Here is a 22222-nt window from a genome sequence, read left to right on the forward strand (position 1 = left end):
CGCATGTATCTAGTTGAGGAATGGACCTAGAGCATGCGAGATGAGTTGCTCGTTTAGAAATCCATGTTATAATATTCCAAGAACTACCTATAGGGGAAATTTTTGACCCTAATCGGTCTATTCTGGCTACAGGTAATAATTCTAATAATCCATATTTATCGTACAAATAAGGAATACTAATTTCTAGCCCGTCATTCCCTCGCGTATTATCCGACGTTACGACTCACTACAACTACTGGGTATGTTGATGGAATAAAATACGCCAAAATTCCACTAAAATTCCACTAGGCCACAAAAACCATGGTTCTTGTTGAGGGCCTACAATACAGGGAAGCCCGTATCCCAGTTTGACATATGTAAATACGTTAGGGATCGGACCCCGCGGACCCCGAGAGGATTTTCAGCCTGGCCAAGACACCAAAACCATCAGCAGTGCAGCCCGCGGACCCCGGGGTAGCCGCATGACCACCCGTGGACTCCAACTCTAAAACAGCCGCATATCTCGATGGTTAGGAATTATCTTCGTTCCCTCCCCAACACAGTGTATGGATCGTACACAATCAAATTAGAGCAAAGTTGACTCTATGCTCGCCTAAGGGGGTTCGCCTGAATATCTACAATGGAGAAAGAATCCGTGAAAGATAGATCAGATGAACAGGGAGTTGAGGAACAAACAAATGCATTTGGTGGTTACCTGGTAGGAGCACCCCCTCCCATCGCAGGCTCAAAGGCTAACACCAAGAAGAGGATCTTTCAGTATGGCTCGTCCAAGGTGTATACCATGCAGGGCATTGCCACTGCCTGCGCACTGGGGTCCGGGGTCGGCATGGCTCTTGTCAATCTAGTGTTTGGCCAGTTCATCACACTCATCACTGACTACACGTCGGGTCGTTCAGATCCTGCGAGGTTCCGAAGCGAAGCAGGGAGACTCAGGTATGTGCCCTGCGTTCAATCCAGATCAGCAGAAGAAACTAACATAAAGATAGTCTCTACTTTTTTGTCATTGGCCTTTGCCGATTCTTTCTCACTTATGGATACAGCTCACTGTTTACATTTGCCGCATACCGGATCACGCGAAATATTCGCCGCCTGTACCTGAAAGCAGGTCTGAGCCAGGAAATTGCCTTCTTTGATTCTGGCACTAGTGGATCGATTGCCGTGCAAGCTACCTCTAACGGACGATTGATTCAGAGTGGAATATCGGAAAAGCTGGGCCTTGTTGTCCAGGGCCTGTCCACTTTTATATCCGCCTTCGTGCTGGCATTTGTCACTCAATGGAAGTTGACTCTCATTTGCTGTTGTATTGCCCCAGCAATGCTTCTCGCCCTAGGAATCAGCTCCGCCATTGAAGCTTCTATTGAAACAAAAGTTCTCAAAGTTCACGCGCAGGCTGGAGCTTTCGCAGAGAGTATTTTGTCAAGCTCTCGGACGGTACAGGCGTTCGGACTTCGGAAACAACTGCTACGCGACTTTGACAAATTCTTGCAAGCTTCGAGGAACCTCGGAAACAAGAAAAGCCCTCTTTTTGGCTGTCTATTTGCCACGGAGTACAGCATCATCTTTGCAGGGTTTGGCTTGTGCTTTTGGCAGGGTATAAAAATGGTATCGACTGGGGAAGTGGCGCAATCCGGAGATATTTTCATGTTTGTTCAATCTTAATCATTTCACAGCTGATAATGCTAATCATGGTAATTTCAGTGTGCTCATGTCTGTCATTGTGGCAGCTACAAGCTTGACAGCTATATTGCCTTATGTGATTGATTTTGTCCGCGCTGCCTCTGCAGCGACAGAGCTATTCCAGCTCATGGACCGGACGTCGAGAATTGATCCGTTCGACGAGTCCGGAGAAAGACCGACAGATGTTACGGGATATCTCGATTTTGATGGCATTTCGTTTGCTTACCCTACGCGCCCTGACGTCAAGGTGTTGAATGATTTCTCATTGCATATCCCTGCCGGAAAGACAACCGCGCTCGTCGGAGCAAGCGGGTCTGGTAAAAGCACCATCGTCGGGCTGATCGAACGTTGGTACGATCCTTTGTCGGGAACGATCAAGCTTGACGGCCAGACTATCGAGACGTTCAACCTCAAATGGCTACGCCAGCAGGTTAGACTTGTTCAACAGGAGCCCGTTTTGTTCGCTGGAACAGTTGCCGAAAATATCGCCAATGGCCTTGTGGGCACACCGTGGGAGAATGAATCCGCAGCCGAGAAGCTGGCCCGGATACAGGACGCTGCTAAAATTGCTTTCGCCCATGATTTCATCACGGAGCTTCCCAATGGGTATGATACTGTCATTGGGGAGAGAGGTGGGCTATTATCCGGTGGTCAAAAACAGCGGGTTGCAATTGCTCGCAGTATTGTTTCCCAGCCACGAATTCTTCTTCTGGATGAAGCAACGAGCGCACTTGATCCTCATGCCGAGGAAGTCGTGCAACGGGCACTAAACAACGTTTCGAAGGGACGCACAACGATTACCATTGCACACAAACTAGCCACCATAAGAGATGCTGATAATATTGTCGTCATGGAAAATGGCCGTATTCTCGAACAGGGCACGCATAAATCGCTTTTGGAATTGAATGGCGCCTACGCACGCCTAGTGCAAGCCCAGGATTTGTCTGTGGCCGCGCAGGACCCCGAAGATGTGTTGAATAGCTCGGATGAAACAGACAAAGAAGACCATGTTGCACTGACTGGTGAATTGACCCGGTACTCGACTAAGACGAGATCCGCTTTGGAGAAGCAGTTGAGTCGGGATGATTTTGACAATTGGAAAAGATTGGGGCTTCTTCACACAGTCTGGAGATTGGTGAAATCGGCCCCTGAGCTGAATTGGACTTTCGCGATTCTGATTCTGTCTTGTCTCGCTGGAGGTGAGGCTAGCATTTTTAAGCCCAATTCCCGCGAACTGAGACTGACCGAATTGTAGCTGCGTCTTTCCCTGGCCAGGCTATTTTGATGTCGAGGTTTATCGAAGTATTTCAGTTCACAGGTGCAGCTATGCGGACGAAAGGGAACTTTTTCGCTCTCATGTTCTTGGTTCTGGGACTTGGAGCTTTCGTCGTCTACTTCGTTGTTGGGTGGACATCAAATGTTGTGGCACAGGTAAATCTCTTCCAGTGGTATATGAGTATATCTTGGCTTGACTAACTCATCCAGACAATGAACCACAAATACCGGAAGCAAGTCGTTAACGACATGATGAGGCAAGACCTGCAATTCTTTGATCGAGCCGAGAACACCACAGGGGCACTGACCAGCCGTGCCGACTCTTATCCACAGGCGGTGTTTGAGCTTATGGGGTTTAATGTCGCTCTGATACTGGTTGCAACGGTCGGTGTATTGTCATGCTCCATCCTAGCACTGGCATACGCATGGAAGCTCGGTCTTGTTATTATCTTAGCAGGACTTCCACCCATGCTCCTTTCTGGTTACGCTCGCATCAGAATGGAGGGTGCAATGGACCACAAAATTTCAAAGATGTTTTCCGGAAGTGCATCCATTGCCTCAGAAGCCGTGACGGCTATCCGGACGGTATCTTCCCTGGCGATTGAGACGTCAGTTTTGGAGCGATACACCAAGGAGCTTGACCGGGCGAATGTGACATCTACGAAGCCAGTGCTTCTCATCATGCTCCCCTTCGCATTCACTCAGACTGTTGAATACTCTTTCCTGGCTCTCGGTTTCTGGTATGTTTGACGTATATGTCCCATATGCTCGAAGTGGCTTGTTCTCTGTTTGATGACAGGATGCTAACCACCGGATCGTCCCTAGGTATGGATGCCGTCTTGTCTCATTTGGAGATGTGAGCATGGTGAACTTTTTTATCAGTTTCCTAAGTGTGTTCTTTTCTGGCCAGCAAGCTACAATCCTTTTTGGCTTTTCGAGCAGTAAGATGCATTCCAAACCTGTGTGGGAGGCGAAAGTGAGTTGCTCACAGAGATACAGGCATGACAAAGGCAACAAATGCTGCCAATTACATATTTTGGCTGGAGGAGCTCCATCCTACCATTCGAGAGACCGACGAAAACCGTGACGTTGGCCCTGGCGACCTCAAGTCTCTGCATTTAGAAAACCTGCAATTCTCTTACCCAATGAGACCTCACGCTCGAGTACTGCGTGGCATTGACCTTCACGTATGTCAGCCCAACTTGTCCTCTTTTTAATCCTGTCCTCTGCTCTACCAACTTGACGTCATATAACTGTCCTTGTTCGCTGCTAATATATTGTATAGATCGAAAAAGGTCAATTTGTCGCATTCGTCGGCGCATCTGGCTGTGGAAAAAGTACGATGATTAGCATGCTTGAACGCTTTTACGATCCAGTAGCCGGTCACATCAAAATCGACGCCCTTACATTGGATAGCTTGAATCCGTGGCTGTACCGAGGTCAAGTGGCACTTGTGCAGCAGGAGCCCACCCTCTATCCCGGCACCATTCGGGAAAACGTCGCCATGGGGACCCCGACTGATGACGGATCAACGGTTCCTGACAGCGATATTGAAGCTGCGTGTCGGGCTGCCAACGCGTGGGAATTTATCTCTTCTCTGCCTGACGGCCTTATGACTCTCTGTGGGGCGAATGGGACACAGCTGTCTGGTGGACAACGTCAGCGCATCGCCATTGCCAGGGCACTACTCAGAAATCCACGTTTACTCCTACTTGATGAAGCAACAAGTGCTTTGGATACTCAGTCGGAGAGAATTGTCCAAGATGCGCTGAATGAGGCCGCTTCCCATGGGGATAGAATTACGATCGCGGTTGCCCATCGCTTGTCTACTATTCGCCATGCCGATATGATATGCGTTTTTGATGGGGGCAGGATCGCTGAGTCTGGAACTCATGAGGAATTACTGATGAAGGGCCGACTTTATCCGAAAATGTGCGAGGCTCAGAACCTCGGCACTTGATGAAGCATCCCATCTTCTGCTCCTTCTAAAGCCACGAGTTTGAATTTGCTATATATGTAAGTACTTGGAATAATCGAAGGCGATGATGGGCTGATTAGTGGACAAGCGCAGATAGATAATGTAATTTAATTGAAGCGAATATATACTCAAAGCCGTTCGAATATTTGCCCATATACGTACAATGTCCAAAAGCCCCATATATCTTAGTCTCAGCGACCTGTGCCCTGGCCATGAGCATCCTTTCTATTCTCTCCAAGGTTGTAGATTCTTCACATGTCGTACAATTCACTCTCCGAAGAACCAATGCTTCTTATTCCGTTGAGATTGATGTCCTCACATTCCCGCTGAGGGGAACGTGGGCAGACATGACATTACTCCAAGATAAAGGGCCCGAGTCAAACTCACCAAGGCTAGCTAATTCGAGTTTCTCGATATAAAATGACGTCCTCCCCCCGCGTTCGCTGCCGTCTTTCGGGTCAGCGAGCCACCTCAGCGGCAATTGCATACAACCATTGCAGGGGCAAATCCTTGATCTGATAAAGCTCGGGATGGATTCCGTTTCTTGTCCAACTATCAATTGTATGAGCCAGTCTGATTAGACACATCAGGTATGGGGGGGCCTCGGACAACCCCAAGATTCCGCGTCAGATCGGGTGGTAGCTACAAAACGTCGCCGAACGAAATGCCAGAGATTAAAAAGCTACGAGGGCATCTACAAGCCGTCAGGTGGCCTTAATATAGTAATCGATAAGGTTGTTGAAGGATATAGTAAGTATATGAGGGTAGGGTAGTAAGTCTGGACAAAAGCCCTCGAAACCTTCATCTCGCCTGTTGTCGTTTCCCAAAAAGCCGATAATTTGATTTTGTTGAGACAAGCTATCTTCCGATTCCTGGATTGTGAGGTTTAGCAGCCAGCAGATCACTTCTAGAGTGTAGTTCGGTTGCTTCTGCTGGTACTCAGATTGCTATGTAGCAACTTCCTTTACTGGGGTCAGGCACTGTGTAGGGCCCAAAATATTGTCTCTTTTCCTCATTGACCGACTTCAGTATAGGTGGGACGGGTGTTGAAGGTCGATTTGGATCTCTAATATCTCTGGATTTGCTCATCAGGTAGGCAGCATCGCCCAAGTTACCACAGTTATCGAAAGCAGATTCCTCCGGTTTCCATGAAAAGGAAACGTCTTCGAGATCCAAGATCACCACACTCCCGTTGTCGCAAATCATAAAATTATCCGGTCTTAGGTCTGAATACTCCGCCCCGTATTGATTCAAAACAGAGAGAGCTTCTTTAAGATGACTTTGCAACATGTCCTCTCGGACTTCGACCCCGTTGCGAGGAAGCTCAGATACTGTGGATCCAGCAACCTCTGACAAAATAAGCGCAGGAATTCCGTTGAGCGAGCCTTCACCAAAAAGTTGGGGAATGACTGTTCCTTGAAGGTACTCCAGTGTCCTGTAGGCTTCTTTCTCGCGCTGAAATTCGGCGGCCCATCCGTCCTTCTGTCGCTTAACAATGATCGACTTGACATTGTGAGGTAGAGCATTGTGACATGAGGATGGCTCAGTCTCAAGGCGGAGTACAGTGGGACGTCGTTGGTCTAGAGCCTTGAGCGTTCGCGCGGCGATGATGTAAATAAACAATCTAATCCCTACGTAAGCTTGATAACTTGTCAGGTCTAGAAGACCTAGCTTACATTCGAAATATATGATTCAGGCATAGGCGCGTTGAGGATGGAAGCTAGGAGAAGAGAAACAAACAAGGGGAGGACATAAGAAACCTGAGGAGTTCCCAGACCTCCAAGGCTCCGTCTCCCCGTGGACTGCCTAGGGGGGTAGGCGGCTGATTACTAAGACAGGAATAGTCAGGTGCTGGCCAGCTGGGCAGCCCTGGAGGATTATCATGATTCATAATGCATTGAAATATGGTTAAAAAGTGCTGGCAATAGTCTCAAATCAGTACACTGTCAAACAACTCACGGCGCCATTCTTGAGAACTTCAAATAAAAGCCCCGGGAACCCAAAGAGCTCGGTGTTGCCCAACCCCCCCATCCTGCCCATCTGGACCACCCCGAGGACCTTTGGCCGTGGTCTCCTCCCAGCCACCGAGAAACTCAACGCTACTCTCAGGGCTTTCTCCCCAGCCACGGTTCAGCACCATTGGCCGTTGCAGAGCACGCTCCTCGGCGGGGCTGGCATAAGATCCTTTCCAAGTAGTACGCAGCCGTTCTGAGATTTCATCATAGGGCGATTCCGAAGTCAGACAGTCGCCAGATTCATCCAAGGAAATTAGCCAGCGACTTCGCCGGTGACGATTAAATGGATAAGAACCCGGCACGTTCCCATGGAGAATAATCTTGGTCACTGTCAGCTGGGAAGACGGTGGCTGGGGCGATGGATCTGGACGGCCTGAGTCGGGGAAGGCAGGTCCAGGTGTTGTTGGATACGAGATGAAGGCATCGAACCCATGGTGGAAGTAGTTGAAAAAGCATTCTGCGGGCAGTGAGGTGGGGTCTCCGATATTCAAGGTAGTCATCTCTTCGTCAGAATCATCAGTTACGCTGTTAGTGGACGAGTGGTCGCCGTCCGGAATCTCGATTCCTCTGCCTGGAGAGGGACTCAAGTGCAGGTCCCCACCCCCAGCTGCACGATGAATCGAGATTCGGCGGTCATTCTTACGGTAGATTGCGTCGGGTGGGCCAAAGTCTGCAATCAAGTCCTGCGGAGTCGTCTCTCCCAGTGTTATGTACAATGGAGAGCCCGTCCTGCGAACCACTTCAAGTTTCCCAGCACCAAGGACATGCCACTCCTCGATTTCATCCGCCAGCGATTCTCGGGATTTACCAATCAAAGCCGACGAGCGTGGGTACTGTGCTTGTTGCGTGAACAACTTGGCTCGGACCTCGGGCCATGACGACCCTTGGAAGATTGACATGGATGTGGCCGGAAGGGCGGCCGAGGAGGATAGCAACGCTACAAAATCACACTGGTCGGACCAGGCGGAGTGCTGAAGGGGAAACGAGAATGCAACCCCGGGATACGAGAGTACGTAGGTGCCATATGGCGACTGTGGATCTGCTGGTGGTACATATTCCCCTGGGTATGATGGACCAAACAAGCGATTGTAGACGTGCCGGAAGCTAGGCCCATGCGAAGACAAGGGTTGTTCTGCTGACTTCCCACCTTTGAGCACCTCCTGGTTTTTGTATACCAAGTTTACTCGAGAGAAGTCAAGAACTTCGATCAAACGGAGCCTCTGGTCAGGACCGTCAAATCGAAAGCGCAGGCCATTTGACGGTAACTGCAATACCACCGGTTTGCGAAGGGGATCTGCGGGGGAGTAGGCTAGGTCGATAGCGGGATAGGTTTGGGGATAGGACTTGACGCGGGTGAGGACATTATGGAGCGAAGCTCCCAGGGCTTCCAGAGTATTAGCGAGAGTCGCCGAAAAGGCCGTAAGGCTTGACAAAGAGACATACTGATAAACCCGAGTCCTTTCCCAGGGAAGATTTGCGCCTGCGTTGGGGAAGTAGAAGTAGTCATAGTGAGCTGTCCGTTTTCATGGCCGGGTGACTATGGGTGGACGAAAGTCCATGAGAAAGTCGAGCTATGCTTGTTAGCTAACAAAAGGAGGCTCCGGAGGTGTAAGGAAGTCAACATGATATGAGGGGGGATAGCGATAAGATGATGACGATAGCGCAGCCGACCGAGTCATGTGAGAGGGGGAAATGACGATATTATGTAAGCTTTGTTTATGTTTTCCCGTTTGAGACAAAGCTCCACTGATATACACAACGCTGAAAGACTCCGACACAGCTGGTGAAAAGATCAAATCAACTTTCAAAATAACCCTGAGATATTACTGCTAAAGAATACTACGATCACGCTCCGATTGTCGCGTTGTCAACATGGCTGGCCCACCACGGCCACCATCCACCCTCCCCACCACGAGGAGATCGGGTTTGCGCCAACCAGTTCGACGAGCGGGTTCGGCAGCCCCAGAACGCCATGCAACGCCTGGAGTATCTACGCCGTCAGTGAGGCCATCTGCGATTAGCGCAGCGCGTGCGCCGAGGAGCCCTGAAAAAACGGGCGCTGCGAGTAGGAGGAAGGAGAAAGATTTTGACCGAGAAGTCAGCGAGGACACAAGCATTCATGTGGTGGTCCGCTGTCGCGGCCGCAGCGATCGGGAAGTGAAAGAGAACAATGGCGTAGTCTTGTCGACACCAGAAGGCGTGAAGGGCAAGACCCTCGATCTATCGATGGGACCGAACGCGGTTTCAAACAAGACATATGCTTTCGACAAGGTCTTCTCCCCGGCCGCCGATCAAACCACTGTCTACGAGGATGTGGTTGTGCCGGTCCTCGACGAGGTTAGTATAATCGCTGCATACGAAATCAAAGGCCCGCGCTAATTCCTTGCAGATGTTGGCCGGTTACAATTGCACAATCTTCGCATACGGACAGACTGGGACGGGAAAGACATACACCATGTCAGGAGACATGACCGACACATTGGGCATACTTTCTGATGATGCTGGAATTATTCCACGTACCCTTTACGCCCTGTTTCACAAACTCGAGGACACGGAAAGCACAGTGAAATGCTCTTTCATCGAACTTTATAACGAGGAACTCCGTGACCTTCTATCATACGACGATAGCACCAAGCTCAAGATTTTCGAAAATGAGAAGAAGGGAGGACACAGCACAATGGTTCAGGGCATGGAGGAGACTTACATTGACTCTGCGTCCACCGGAATCAGATTACTTCAAGCGGGCAGCCACAAACGTCAAGTGGCAGCGACGAAATGCAATGACCTGAGTTCCCGAAGTCATACAGTCTTCACCATCACCGTTCTCACGAATCGCAAGACCGAATCTGGCGAGGATTATGTTAGCTCGGGAAAGTTGAACTTGGTTGATCTCGCGGGTAGCGAAAACATTGGACGGAGCGGAGCGGAAAATAAACGGGCAGCAGAGGCAGGCCTCATCAACAAGAGTCTACTGACTCTTGGGAGAGTGATCAACGCTCTGGTGGATAAGAGCTCGCACATTCCTTACCGAGAGTCGAAACTCACAAGACTGCTACAAGATTCACTTGGAGGACGAACAAAAACATGTATCATCGCCACTGTTTCGCCTGCCCGAAATAACCTAGAGGAGACCATTTCTACCCTTGACTATGCCTTCCGAGCCAAGAACATCCGCAACAAACCACAGATTAATTCCACCATCTCCAAAAGCAAGCTTCTGCAAGATATCGGCATGGAAATTCAGAAGCTCAAGAGCGAGCTCATTGCCACCCGGCATCGCAATGGTGTCTATATGACGCCTGATGCGTTCGAAGAGATGACGATGGAAAGTGAGTCACGACGAATTGTCAACGAAGAACAGCGTGCCAAGATTGAGTCGATGGAGGCAAGCCTCCGCCACAAGGTCCAAGAGCTACTTGCAATCACGGGCAACTTCAACTCATTAAAGCACGACAATGAGGAGACTCAGTCCAAACTCAAAGAAACGCGCGACGTTCTCAACGAAACAGAAAAGTTTTGGAAGGATACCCAGGAGAAACTGGACGAGGAGAAGATTGTGCGGAAGGCCCATCAAAATACGGAAAAGCAACTTCGTCACATTGGGGCTGGCCTAGTGACCACTTTAAATGGCACCATTCAAGACGTGAATGGACTGCACGCGAAATTGGATCGCAAAGATAACTTGGAGATGGATAACCGGCAAACTTGGCAGACCTCAACCGGTGAGGTATCGCATGTCACAGAGCGCGTCGAGGCTCGCATGCAGATTTTCCAGACGCAGCACGCGAAGCTGCTAGAGGAGATGTCTGGCAAAATCCACCAATTTGTGGGCCATGAATTGGACACCGTGCAGTCCACCCGCTCCCACCTTAAGGATCTTGATGCCTCATTTGACAAGGCCGAGGCCGAGGCTAAGAATAACACATCCACTGCCCGCAACGAGATGAATGAAGTTCTCGAGGAGATTAAGGTCCTTCGAGAAGAAGTTAAATCCAAAGTTGGCGAAGGCCTGAATGGCTTGTCAGCTGCTGCTGCTCGGATCTCCGAAGAGGTTATTGGGGAGTTCTCGGAGTTCCACTCCCAACTTCACTCATCATACAGCACACTCGGCAAAGATTTCAAGACCATGTTTGATGGCATGGCAAAGCACCTTGATGAACAGAAATCCGAGGTTCACAAACTACGTCTCGAGCTGCAGGCAGCTAATCGCCAGACGGTAGAGGCCAATAGAAAGGCTTCATCCAATCTAGCACAGGTTCTAGAAGAGGAACACGCGAGTGCACAAGCCGAGCGCGAAACTCTTATGTCTCACATCCGGGGACTCCTCGAGGACTCAAGTCATAGACAAAACAACCGCCTTAAGGGCAAATTTGATACCCTCCGCACCGACATCTCAGCATCAGGCGACTCTCTTGAGCAAGCGACTGCGCGGCACGACAGACACATTGATGAATGGATTTTCAAGGAGGAACAGTTTGCCAAGGACATCACTGCATCCAAGGATGAAATCAAGACCAGGATGCAGAATGATTGGGAGGTAAGACCAGCTGATATTTTGGAGTTGCGAAACGGAACTAACGATAGTAGACTTTTGACCAGCGCAATGCCTCAATTCATCGGGCAACGGAGGCTGTGCACCAAGAGACTGTGCGGATTGTTGATGCTCAAATGAGCGATATGGGGACCCAAATGGAGGCTTTGGATGACTTCGTTGCCAAAGCACGGTCTCAGAATGGCCGCTTCCATGAATCACATCTAGGCAGCTTGGATTCCATGGCTAAGAATGTCCGAGAGTCCCGCTCAAACGTCTATGGGCAACTTGACGGGTTCACTGGGCGTGTCGAGCAACTCCAGGAGGATGTCGACATACATACCGAGAACCTGCAACAAACTACTGCACCTCTACATGCTGAAGTCCGCCAACCACTGTTAGAAATGCGGTCCAACATCCAGAGCCACCCCTTGAAAGAGTATGTCCCAACAGGTATAACCCCTCAGAAACGACGATACGAATACCCTTCGGAAATGCCCCAAACGGAAGCTCACGACGGTCTTCGCACTCGACACCGGACATCCAAACAGTTTACTGCTCTGCCATTCAGTGAGGTGGAACAACAGGATTCCCCTGCTCCCACTTCACCACAAAATTCACCGTCCAAGAAATTCGTGTATAATGATACCCCGGAAGAGGTAGGCCACTCTCTTCCATCATCCGCAGCCCCACCTTCCAACACTGGCCTTAGAGAAGTCGACATAAACGTCGCCAGACCGGTCGTGTCTGATGGTGACGGCGAACTACCTCCCACTAAGCCGGAAACCCCCCTTTGCCCACGTCCATGGAGCTGGACGAGACGCCAGAAAAGGAAGAGCCAGAACCTTCCCGCAAACGGCGTCGCTCGAACTCAAACAACAATCCCGAGACTAAACTCCCCAAGACCATGCTCTCAAAAAGGATGGTGGGCATGAAGGAGGGTCGGGAAAACATGCCCCCCACAGCCATCGCCGGTGGTCGAAGGTTCAGAAACCGCACCTCTGATTAGGTGGATTCCATGTTATTTGCTTGCATTTTGCATTTCTTTTTTTCTGGAAATTTTCGATACCCGATAGTCGCTGGGCTTTTTACTCTGGGTTGGAGTTTTTGGCTGAGAAAACAGTGTTGGGTTGGACATTCTCTTGTATCTCTTCTTTTGTCTGAGTGTTAGAAAGGCGATTGTACTTGGCGTTTCTGGTTTGGCTACATTGACGTTCCTATGGGAACGTCAGATCCGATCTTAATACCATACTTGATCTCCCAGTTTGTCCTGGTTTGTCTTCTAAAGTATGTTCATGGGGCTCGGCACTAGCCTATTAGTAGACTAGATAGACTAAATACAAACGCCGATGCTTCCCCGCGATGCGCCAAACAGCAATAACAAATCATCAAGAATGTTCCCCTTCAGCATATGCCGCACTATCCCTCTTGGTCTGAGTGGTCTCTTCGGCTATGTCGGGGGAGAAGGGATGCTGCACGAGTTTCTCCTCATCATGTTCTCCCTTGGAGTCCGCTGCCTCTGCTGCGTCGATAACAACCTGCAACTCGCTCATCCGCTTCGCAAACTGGTCCATCATCTCCTCAAGTGTGCCCTCCTTATCTTTTCCACCCACCTTAATCGGCAGTCCACCTGTGCCACGGATCTTCAACATCAAGCCATGTCCTGGTGACTCGCCAGGATTACCGTTCTCAAAAGTTGGCGCCGGCACCACTTCTGTGTTGAGAACCTGCCATGTTGATGAGAAACTCTGCGCCTCTGTAACGCGATATTGCGGGTGTAGCTGTCCGTGGTCCTGTGCCAACGCGGAAGGGTTCGCCGGTGACGAAGATATGGACCTGGTGCCACCTCCTTTGCCTGGCCCTACTTGTTCGGTTACCGGGCTGGTTTGTGCTGCCTCAGGTGTGTGTGGTGAGGGCTCTATGTCAAGGATGACATAATTTTCTCGAACGCCTGGAACGGGTGGTGGGAGTAGGGTGCTCTTGGCTAGGTCAGGGTTGGAGGAGTCTTTGGTCTCGTCCTGGAGATTCGATGCTTGGATTTGCGCGATCCGGTCTTTCTTAGAATCGGAAAGAGCTTCTTGCTGCGCGGCCAAGCTACGTATGGCTGCCTCTGTCACGATGTCGGTATCATCGTCAGAGAATATGTAGTGAACCGTTGGGTGATAGTAGTCTGAGGTATGGGCGTCTTCGATCAAGGTGAAGAACGGCTGGAATGCGGGGTGAGATAGAGGTTGCTTTTGGCCCTCCTCGGGGTGGTCTTTGGTTTCATCCATAACTCCATCTTGGCAGGCCGATGTAACTGTTCCTGGGGGTTGGTGAGTTTCGTCTGTTGATGGGCGGCCCTCAGGCAGTTGCCCTCTCGAGTGATCATGCGGGCGCGAAGAGGCGGTGCCTGGCCGAGAGGGTGTTTCTTTGTGCAGGGACTGCCGAGATGAGGATGAGGATAGAGGGGGGTGATAGGGAGAGTTGTTCAGAGACATCTCCATAAGCTGAAGCTACATCATTCCGGAGAAGCGCTTGGGATAGGATGAGGTTCTGTATCGCGTGCGGAGAGCTTCTTATCGATATCGCCACGTGATCAGATGAAACGTGATAGCTAGGGAGCGGTGTTGTTGATCTTGTATCGAATGACTTTGATATTGGTACATATATGAATTAATATTTTAGACGGCGTTGTCATTCCTTGTGTTTTAAGATGACAGGATTCTAGTTGGTAGGTTGCTTCCAAGGTTATGATATAATGATAACCAATCTATGGCTCGATCTGGAATATATACATTGACATGCCGAAGATCGAACACTATAAATGATATGCACTGGCAGTTTTAACCACTAAAGCGTACGTCGAGAAAATCCAAATACGCATGAATAACAGTCGTCCCAATAGAAATAGCCTCGATTTGTAAAATGAAGTATAAACTGGGATCCGATCTTGTGTCGATTGATCAAAATCGCTCCAACCACGGCATTAGTTTGATGAGTTGAGACTGGCGTCCCACCAACTCTTCCAATCCAAGTTTGTATGCCCAGTAAAAACACAAAGGGGTATCTAGTATTCGTCCGACAACGCCTTGATAATCATTGATGAGAAGAAAAAAAACACAAATTAGACCGTTATTCCTTGTCCTTCCATTCGAATTCTGGAGACAGTTAGCTCGATACCCCACAGAGAATGCAGAGAATGCATACTTTGTCGGCACATTGGACATAGTCCCTTGGAAGATTCCAGGTCAATCCAGGTCATTAAGCAATGCTGTTCCAAAAAAGAAGTTGATCAGTCCAGTCCTAGCTTAAGACGCTCAATCCGCAGTCTTACCATATGAAACGCGTGGTTACATCTTCCTTGCACTGTGATATACCCAACAGTCAGTATTTAGCATCTAGTCGGGAGTAGAAAGGCCACTCACCAAGGGCGCAGTCGTCGCCGGGGAATTTGCAGGTTGGACAAGTGCCGTCGAACTGAACACGACAGATGCCACACACTTCATCCTCAGGAATATCCCAATGCCAAGTAGCAACGGCATTCCATTCTTTAATGGTGACCTTCATTGTGGAGTGGGATAGTGGAGAGCCAAGCTGAAGAGGTGAAGAGAAGGGAAAATCAACACCCGACGCTTATCTCTTATCGATATCACATGTCCACAGGTTCTCCGCACCTCCACATATGCCGCCATAACACGCAATAGTGCTTCTCGTATTGCTCTTGCTCTTCCGCTTCGTCTTACTCGTTGGCTCTGCCTTGCATTTTGATAAGGCTTCGCTACCTCGTTATGTAAATTGGTCTTTAAAAAGGCTCCCTTTCCTCTCCACCATGGCTTTTGCAGCCAGATCCTTTTCTCCTGCTCGTCTCTTCCGCCCCAACATGTCCATCTCTACAGGGCTCCATAGTCAGCGCAATGTCTCTTTTTCTTCGTATCTAGTGACACCAAAGCAGCTGAATGAAGCACTCAAGAAGAACCCCCCCAACAAAAATCTCAACTTCCCCGCGCGTGATTCCCCTCTGTGCAGCATGGTTCATGCCGAACGACCCAGAGGGTCGCAAGGGAATTGACTCGTTCCGCAACTCGCGCATCCCCCAGGCCCGGTTCTTTGACCTTGACGCTGTCAAGGATCAGGATTCACCTTATCCACACATGCTTCCCACTTGCGAGACCTTTGCCGAGGCTATGAGCGAGTTGGGGATCCGTCGCGACGACTCGGTGGTGGTCTACGATACTGCCGACCTGGGCATATTCAGCGCGCCCCGTGTAGGCTGGACGCTGCGCGTCTTCGGTCATTCCAATGTGCACATCCTCAACAACTATCGTCTCTGGATCAAAGAAGGTTTTCCGACCGAGAGCGGTGAGGCAGCGGTGATGGAGAAGTCCAAGTACCCTGTTCCGACATACGACTCGCGACTAGTGATCTCTTTCCGGGAGATGAAGGAGTTGGCATTGGACTATGGCAAAGAAGGTGCGGAGGAAATAGAGATCCTCGATGCACGTTCTTATGGTCGCTGGGCTGGAACCGACCCGGAGCCGCGCCCTGGCCTGTCATCGGGCCATATTCCTGGCTCCAAGAGCATGCCCTTCCAAGAACTGTTGGACCCTGAAACCAAAACCTATCTCCCTGCTGAAGACCTGCGAAAGGTCTTCGAGGACCACAAGGTGGATCCAAACCAAACAATTATCAGCTCGTGCGGCACTGGCGTGACTGCCTCCATCATTGAGACAGCCCTGAATGAGGCGGAATATGGCGACCCAAACCTGCGCCGCGTATATGACGGCAGCTGGACGTAAGTATACAAAGTTTCCCCTGTAATTCAGATGTCGCTACTAGTACTAATATGGACATGGAAACCAGTGAGTGGGCGCAACGAGTCAAGGAATCGGATGGTCTCATCAAGAAGGTGAAGTCATAAGCCGGCATGAAGGCTTTGGAACACTTTTTTTTCTTCATGAACATGATCTTTCTTTTTTCTACTTCTCTCTACTCTTAGACTGTATCCCTTTCTCGATATATAGAAACCTTCACTTCTCTCTTTAAATTCGGGCTTGTTCCTGAAGCCAGCTTAGTCAGCATATTTCCAACTCTGCCCATCGCATCATTTCTCAAGGTGCGTTCCTTTGGCCCCTAGCAGACTGTATTGTTACAAAGATGCTGCAGATGGAAATATCCTGTCAACTGGATTCTCATCGTGAGTAAAAATCCGGCTCCCATCAACCAACATCCCACTACTCCCTCCCACCCCCCACATTCCCGGGTCCTTCCATCATCAAACCTCCTTCCTCAGCTCTAGGCCCGTGCTGACCGGCCCCGATTTAGTCGCGGTTGTCTACAATTCTAGTCTTCCGATATAGGGTGGTCTTTACCCTGTATCTCTCACTCACTACGATCGCAGCGAGCACACTCGTTCAATATTCGCCATGTCGACCGGACGCAAGGTCTTCCGCTGTGCCGTGGACGAGACGGCCCTGTCCACCAATATTAGCGAAATCAAGAAATGGACAACAAATGGCGCTATTGATCTTGTGGTTCCTCTTTACAGTGAGTATCCGCATACTGAAGAGACTTTGATTGCCTCACTGTAGCGCTTGCCGGTCTAACCATTATCCTCCGATTAGCACTTGAACGACTCCATGCGCTGAAGCGAGCAGGATCGCAGGTCGCCATCAACGCCCGCGAAGCTGTCCGCTTTCTTGATCGGGTCACTTCCGGCAAAGATCACATCGCCGCCGACCGAGTTGTCCTCCAAGGTCCCATGGAGCAATACGAGCGCTGGGAGGATGCCGAGAAATTCTTCCTGCCGGAATTCGAAGAGGAGCCCGAGGTAATCGACGAGGCAGTTACCAATGACGAGCCTGCGATCCAACCCACCGCCGATGACACTGTGATCAAGAATGAGTCGGACGATCTGTCGCAGATGCTTTTGTCCAAGCTGAACTTCAAGAAGGACCCGGAGGCTGTGTCGATCACCTCCGTCGGCACCCCCAGTGGACCTGGATCGCGCACGTCCTCTCGCAGCTCCCGTACCAGCCCTGAGTGTGCCCAACACGAGTCTAGCAATGGAACAAAGAATCAGAAGACCAAGAGCAAGTCTACCAGCCATCAGCGCACCATCTCCGGATCCGTTATCCCGACCGCGCCGCCCGCTCTGCGCCCATTGCTGAGCGCCCTGCTCTGGCGGTTGCATGCTGGCCCCGATGCCGAGAATTCTGCGAAGACCTGTATTCTGATCTCCAATGACCGTGCGACCCAGGTGTGGGCTCAGAAATTTGGTATTGGTGTTAAGAACATTCTGCAGCTACGTACCGCTATCCAGTATGAGGAGCGCGAGTACAAAAACCGCTGCAAATACGTCGAGAAGACTCAGACGCAACCCGAGCCGAAGAGCTTATTGTCCTACGAAGAAGAGAGCGACGAGGATGAGCTAGTGTTCGTCCCTCGCGGCCGTGGAAAAGGAACTCCCCGAGGTGCTTCGCGTGGTGGTCAGCGCAAGGCTGCCCCCAAGGCCGCGCCACTCCTGCCGAGCCTACTGCTACCATGGAAGTTCCTACGAAGCCCATCGACCCGGATTCTTTCAGTCGGTCTCTGGGCGGTGCAACCAAGGCGGCCACTGTGGACTTGAGCACCCAGCAGGGTGCCGCCGGTGCCACCCGCGGTAATGCTGGAGCCTCTCGCCGCTCATCCAATGGTCGCCGTGGTGGATCTTCGCGCGGTGCACGAGGCAATGGTCGTGGCCGTGGTAAGCTCTGGGTTCCTTGATTAGCACGAGCAGAACGGTCTACTCCAAATCATCTCTTGATGATTGTAGACTGGAGTGTTTTGTGAACCAATGCATCCAGAACCGGACAGGGGTGCCTCTTTTTCTCTTTGCTGGACTGCAATAATCCTTCCCAATGCGGGGATCTGGATCTGGATCTGTCTTGCTGTGATTGCCTGCAGAGTGTGCTTTTCCCTCTTCCCCCGGCATAAACGATCCCAGAATCCCGGCATGATTCGGATCTCAGACACGAAAGGACATGAATCCCATGGTGGATTCGACCCGCGGCTGTGATGCGCTGCTTGGATATGTCTACTTCGGAAAACCTGTGCCCCACCTTTTTTTCCCCTTTCACCCTTTCCTTAGGAGACGGAGATGGGAGATCGTCAAATTGCGGAGACGTTGAGACGGTTGCTCTTTTTTTTTTCGCTTTTTTATTGCGCTGGGAGATGGTATGATAATGGATTGTATTTTTTTTGTCTTATGATCTACTAGCATCCCAATTATCCTAGATTATCCCAAAAAATTCCATGATGTTTTCTATTGTATAGTATGAGGTGTATAGACCGCCGCTTCCCCGCGTGATTGTGCCACGGGACAATCACTTGACTTTCGCCTTCTCCAGGGCTTCCAGGGCTTTTTGACTACTTCATTCTTCTACTGCTTACACCTAACACACTTTTGAGTATCATTACTTACTACAATGTCCTCCATCGAACAGTCCCTTCCCCGACCAGCGAGCGTCGCAACTCGCTGGAGAAACACCTCCAAACCCGCCCGGATATGCAGGACCTCAAGAACCGCCACATCCTGCTAGACACCAATGTAGCTCCGTGAGTGTTCCCGGGGATATTCCCCAGCTTTTCTTTTCCTCATGAGATATGGTAGTTAACAACGAATAGAGCCCTTCAATCTGCCCGCCAGGAGCTCGACCGCCAGCGTGCTACAGATAGTCTGAAGAAGAACCTGGAGAAGAGGCCTGACAAGGACGAGTTGGTTGAGCGTTCGTTTCCCTTTCTTTTCCCTTTTCGTTCTGCTTTTATATGCATTTCTTATTGCCTACTTTCGTTTTGTAGAGATTGGTACCTGGGATTCTTCTCGATATACTAACAACCCGCCAAGGTAATATCCTCCCGCAACTTCCGCCGCCCCAGCGTTGCAGGCCCACGCTCAAGAACTCAAGCGACACATGCTGGCCGATAACCTCGAGCATAAGATTCAGAACCGGCCACAGCCTGAAGAGTTGATTTCCCAGGGTATTCTCTCCGAGGATGAGAACCCACGCTCGCCCGTTTAATATTGGCCCTATCGATGCAACATTGCCACAGCTTTGGTGCAATGAGATATGGGTGATACGATCGTTTTATGAGGGCGTTTTTCTTCTTTTTTCTTCTTATTTTGATTTTTACAATTGGAAATGCTCTTTTTCCTTATGCCTTTCGACTGTTTCTGTAGTTTTCTCCTGTCTCTACCGTTTCGAACTTGTGATGTCACCATGACGCACGCGTTGTATAGCATCAAATACGGAAGATGCGCATTTCTATAAAAATACACGTATATATGTACATATGTAGAAATAAGGCACTAATGGGGGGATATTGGGCCATAAATATGAAAAGAGACATTAATTGTGAAATTAGGTATAATTCTGGCATACATGTATGGAAATGTAGGCCCGAACTATAACAGACTACATCGATGTACAGCTGGTCATTCAAAACTATGCCATTGATCATTCCTGGATACCTCATGATAAGTAGTTTTTCTTCTAGTTGTTTTTAGTAGGATCCCACCTCCACCGCAGCTGATAGATCAGGTGTCCAGCCACTCGGCCTCTCACTCCCACGAACGACAATCCCATATGCCGCCCGCTCGACCTTCTCCACACTGTTCTGCATCACATCCAGCTTCTTTGCCATATCCCGGAACATATAATGCCGCTGTGGTACACTGAGGGCCTCAAATCCTGCACGTATAGCACGTAGATCACCCACAATGCCACCCTGCGAGGACGCGACCGTCGATTTCTCCCTTTCGCTGGCTGTGTTCTCGGTCAACTGGGCAGCACTTGCGTTCCCGGAGCTCAGTGATAAAACCGCGAAGCGCATCATCTCTCCTGTGAGATCGTACAGGCCCATTAGGTAGTCTTCTTCTGAAACGAGGATCTGTGGTGGGACCCGGGCGGAGCACTCGGCGTGGGTGATGAGCGTTTGCGTGCGTAGGTAGTGGTCGAAGGAGAGGGCTTCGATGAATTCTTGGATTCCTCCACTGATTTGGCGCTGGTATCGCCAGCCATTGATGCCGAGCTGTTCGGGGACGACTTCTTCGAACAGCGCGTGGATTTGGTCGAAGCGGGTTTGGTTTTCTTGGGCGATTTTAGGTGGGAGGGGTTGGTTTGTTGCGCGGACTCGTTGGAGAGCGAAGATACTAGAGGGATCTCAGTTAGTGATGCTCTTCTTTACAGTAGGAGGTGCAGGCATACATCTTTTTGCTCAGGGCGGTAATGTCGCGGCTTTTCTTGATGATACGCTCGCGGCGGTCATGGTGCTCGTCCAGCTCGTCGCGGAAGTTCTCGAAGATTGACAGGATCGGACGAGCTGGCTCTATTTCTGCTTCTGCCATGATTGTGTCTTTAGAATTGAGGTCGAGGGGCTGGCCTTCCCAGTCGCGTTTAGTACCCATTGGCAAAAAGTTGGAGGTTGTTAAGTTCAGATCACCCCGATAAGATGTGAGATAATCTTCTCTTACATCTTACAACTAGTAGGAATGGAAACCAACGCCATGAAACAGCTATAAATTCCTCACAACTTCTTTTTATTCCTTTATTTGCTATCGCTAGCCACCAAACCCTAGGAATACGCATATCCTTTCCCCTTGAATTTCTAGGATTCTTAGGAATACACATGCTATTACGCCACAGCATGATCCCACCAAAGTCAATCGCCCGATAAGATTGCCCATAGATGGTAGAAAGCAGATACATAGACAAGAGACCACGCTAGCCAAGCTTGCTATACCAACATCGGACCATATTTGAACTTGACAATTGGCCAAGAGGCTACCCGGCAATAAAGTTAGCCTTTTAATGTTATTATAGTTGAAGGGAGGGAGAGGGGAAGCCAACGTACAAACATATCGCTGAAAATAATGCCGCGAATTTGACTCCGAGAGATGTTGATATTGTCCGATGACCTGCAGAACTGTCTGGCTGTGTATCGACAATCGAAATTATGCTATGACAGGCACAAGCATAAAAAAAAGACAAAGGCGCCGTTAATATCACCAGTCTGGTGTTGCAAAGCTTTATCGCCCCTAGGACAATACCCACTTGCCCAGAAAAGCCAGAGAATTGCTCCATTAGACATTGAGTCTATAATTGGTATCTCCTTAAGCCGTAGCGGTGGTGAGGAGTATGCCCAGGTGAGAAAAAGAAATGACAAAGTGCAAAGTAATAACCGAGGACTTTCAACTGATGCAGGTATGGAGCATAAGGCAATGAAAGCTGTAGCAGCTTTGGCAGCGAGTAGCACAAATTCATGATTTTCTCGAGATAATACTCCACCCTCTGACAAGTAGTTTGTCTTTCGAGGATTCTGTATATCGGAATCATAGTCGTAAGCATCGTTAACACCGAAAGTCACTTTGCCCAAGTTCGTTAAAATCAGGATCATTATAATTTTGTTTTTATATCACCTACCTAAGCATAAAGGGAAAGATAGAGCAAGGGCATATAGTATTGCTGGCTTTGTCGACGGAAAATCGTCGGTATGAATGATACCCAAAAAATAGAGAGAAGGGGCAACCAGCCACCAAAGTGGGCGGCTGACCATGAATAATATTCGCATCTTCTTTAATGACGTCGATGTCTTAAACATTTCCGAAGAATGATCAAGGAGTCTTAGGCTGTATGCTGTTAAGAAAAAGTTCTGCTATACAAAAATCATATTGCGGATAGAGCCAGCTCTTATAGATTCCAATTTCAGTTGCCAAACTCTGTGTGACAG

The 22222-nt window shown here is 49.7% G+C and overlaps 9 protein-coding genes across 9 annotated transcripts; 5 read left to right on the forward strand and 4 right to left on the reverse strand.

Moving 5' to 3' along the window:
* Nucleotides 1–619: 619 nt before the first annotated feature.
* On the forward strand, nucleotides 620–4912 carry N7519_006526 (ABC transporter ATP-binding protein; the record flags this gene model as incomplete). The annotated part of the gene is made up of 8 exons (XM_057293302.1): nucleotides 620–933; nucleotides 987–1643; nucleotides 1699–2876; nucleotides 2933–3108; nucleotides 3163–3692; nucleotides 3778–3893; nucleotides 3952–4139; nucleotides 4238–4912. 8 exons carry the CDS (start codon nucleotides 620–622, stop codon nucleotides 4910–4912), a joined length of 3834 nt encoding a protein of 1277 aa, XP_057148113.1.
* A 957-nt stretch (nucleotides 4913–5869) lies between these two features.
* Nucleotides 5870–8452, reverse strand: N7519_006527 (UPF0183 domain protein; the record flags this gene model as incomplete). The annotated part of the gene is made up of 3 exons (XM_057293303.1): nucleotides 5870–6588; nucleotides 6989–8329; nucleotides 8389–8452. 3 exons carry the CDS (start codon nucleotides 8450–8452, stop codon nucleotides 5870–5872), a joined length of 2124 nt encoding a protein of 707 aa, XP_057148114.1.
* A 365-nt stretch (nucleotides 8453–8817) lies between these two features.
* N7519_006528 (putative kinesin family protein (BimC)) lies at nucleotides 8818–12485 on the forward strand (the record flags this gene model as incomplete). The annotated part of the gene is made up of 4 exons (XM_057293304.1): nucleotides 8818–9282; nucleotides 9335–11482; nucleotides 11533–12229; nucleotides 12256–12485. The coding sequence occupies 4 exons, from the start codon at nucleotides 8818–8820 to the stop codon at nucleotides 12483–12485; spliced, it is 3540 nt and encodes a 1179-aa protein (XP_057148115.1).
* Nucleotides 12486–12864: 379 nt separating this feature from the next.
* N7519_006529 (uncharacterized protein) lies at nucleotides 12865–13956 on the reverse strand (the record flags this gene model as incomplete). The annotated part of the gene is made up of 1 exon (XM_057293305.1): nucleotides 12865–13956. The coding sequence occupies one exon, from the start codon at nucleotides 13954–13956 to the stop codon at nucleotides 12865–12867; it is 1092 nt and encodes a 363-aa protein (XP_057148116.1).
* Nucleotides 13957–14590: 634 nt separating this feature from the next.
* On the reverse strand, nucleotides 14591–15025 carry N7519_006530 (anaphase promoting complex subunit 11; the record flags this gene model as incomplete). The annotated part of the gene is made up of 4 exons (XM_057293306.1): nucleotides 14591–14616; nucleotides 14666–14729; nucleotides 14793–14824; nucleotides 14884–15025. 4 exons carry the CDS (start codon nucleotides 15023–15025, stop codon nucleotides 14591–14593), a joined length of 264 nt encoding a protein of 87 aa, XP_057148117.1.
* Nucleotides 15026–15287: 262 nt separating this feature from the next.
* Nucleotides 15288–16376, forward strand: N7519_006531 (sulfurtransferase; the record flags this gene model as incomplete). The annotated part of the gene is given in 3 exon segments (XM_057293307.1): nucleotides 15288–15465; nucleotides 15485–16250; nucleotides 16295–16376. The coding sequence occupies 3 exon segments, from the start codon at nucleotides 15288–15290 to the stop codon at nucleotides 16374–16376; spliced, it is 1026 nt and encodes a 341-aa protein (XP_057148118.1).
* Nucleotides 16377–16881: 505 nt separating this feature from the next.
* Nucleotides 16882–18083, forward strand: N7519_006532 (uncharacterized protein; the record flags this gene model as incomplete). The annotated part of the gene is made up of 2 exons (XM_057293308.1): nucleotides 16882–17002; nucleotides 17080–18083. 2 exons carry the CDS (start codon nucleotides 16882–16884, stop codon nucleotides 18081–18083), a joined length of 1125 nt encoding a protein of 374 aa, XP_057148119.1.
* A 36-nt stretch (nucleotides 18084–18119) lies between these two features.
* On the forward strand, nucleotides 18120–19515 carry N7519_006533 (RPEL repeat-containing protein; the record flags this gene model as incomplete). The annotated part of the gene is made up of 4 exons (XM_057293309.1): nucleotides 18120–18200; nucleotides 19008–19051; nucleotides 19121–19221; nucleotides 19373–19515. 4 exons carry the CDS (start codon nucleotides 18120–18122, stop codon nucleotides 19513–19515), a joined length of 369 nt encoding a protein of 122 aa, XP_057148120.1.
* A 481-nt stretch (nucleotides 19516–19996) lies between these two features.
* N7519_006534 (translin family protein) lies at nucleotides 19997–20900 on the reverse strand (the record flags this gene model as incomplete). Its single annotated transcript, XM_057293310.1, has 2 exons — nucleotides 19997–20645; nucleotides 20701–20900. The coding sequence occupies 2 exons, from the start codon at nucleotides 20898–20900 to the stop codon at nucleotides 19997–19999; spliced, it is 849 nt and encodes a 282-aa protein (XP_057148121.1).
* Between the last annotated feature and the right edge of the window lie 1322 nt (nucleotides 20901–22222).

Source organism: Penicillium mononematosum, assembly GCF_028829835.1.
Source record: "Penicillium mononematosum strain IBT 11891 chromosome Unknown utg000003l:1.0-8172316.0:1.0-8177699.0, whole genome shotgun sequence".
Lineage (NCBI taxonomy): Eukaryota > Fungi > Ascomycota > Eurotiomycetes > Eurotiales > Aspergillaceae > Penicillium > Penicillium mononematosum.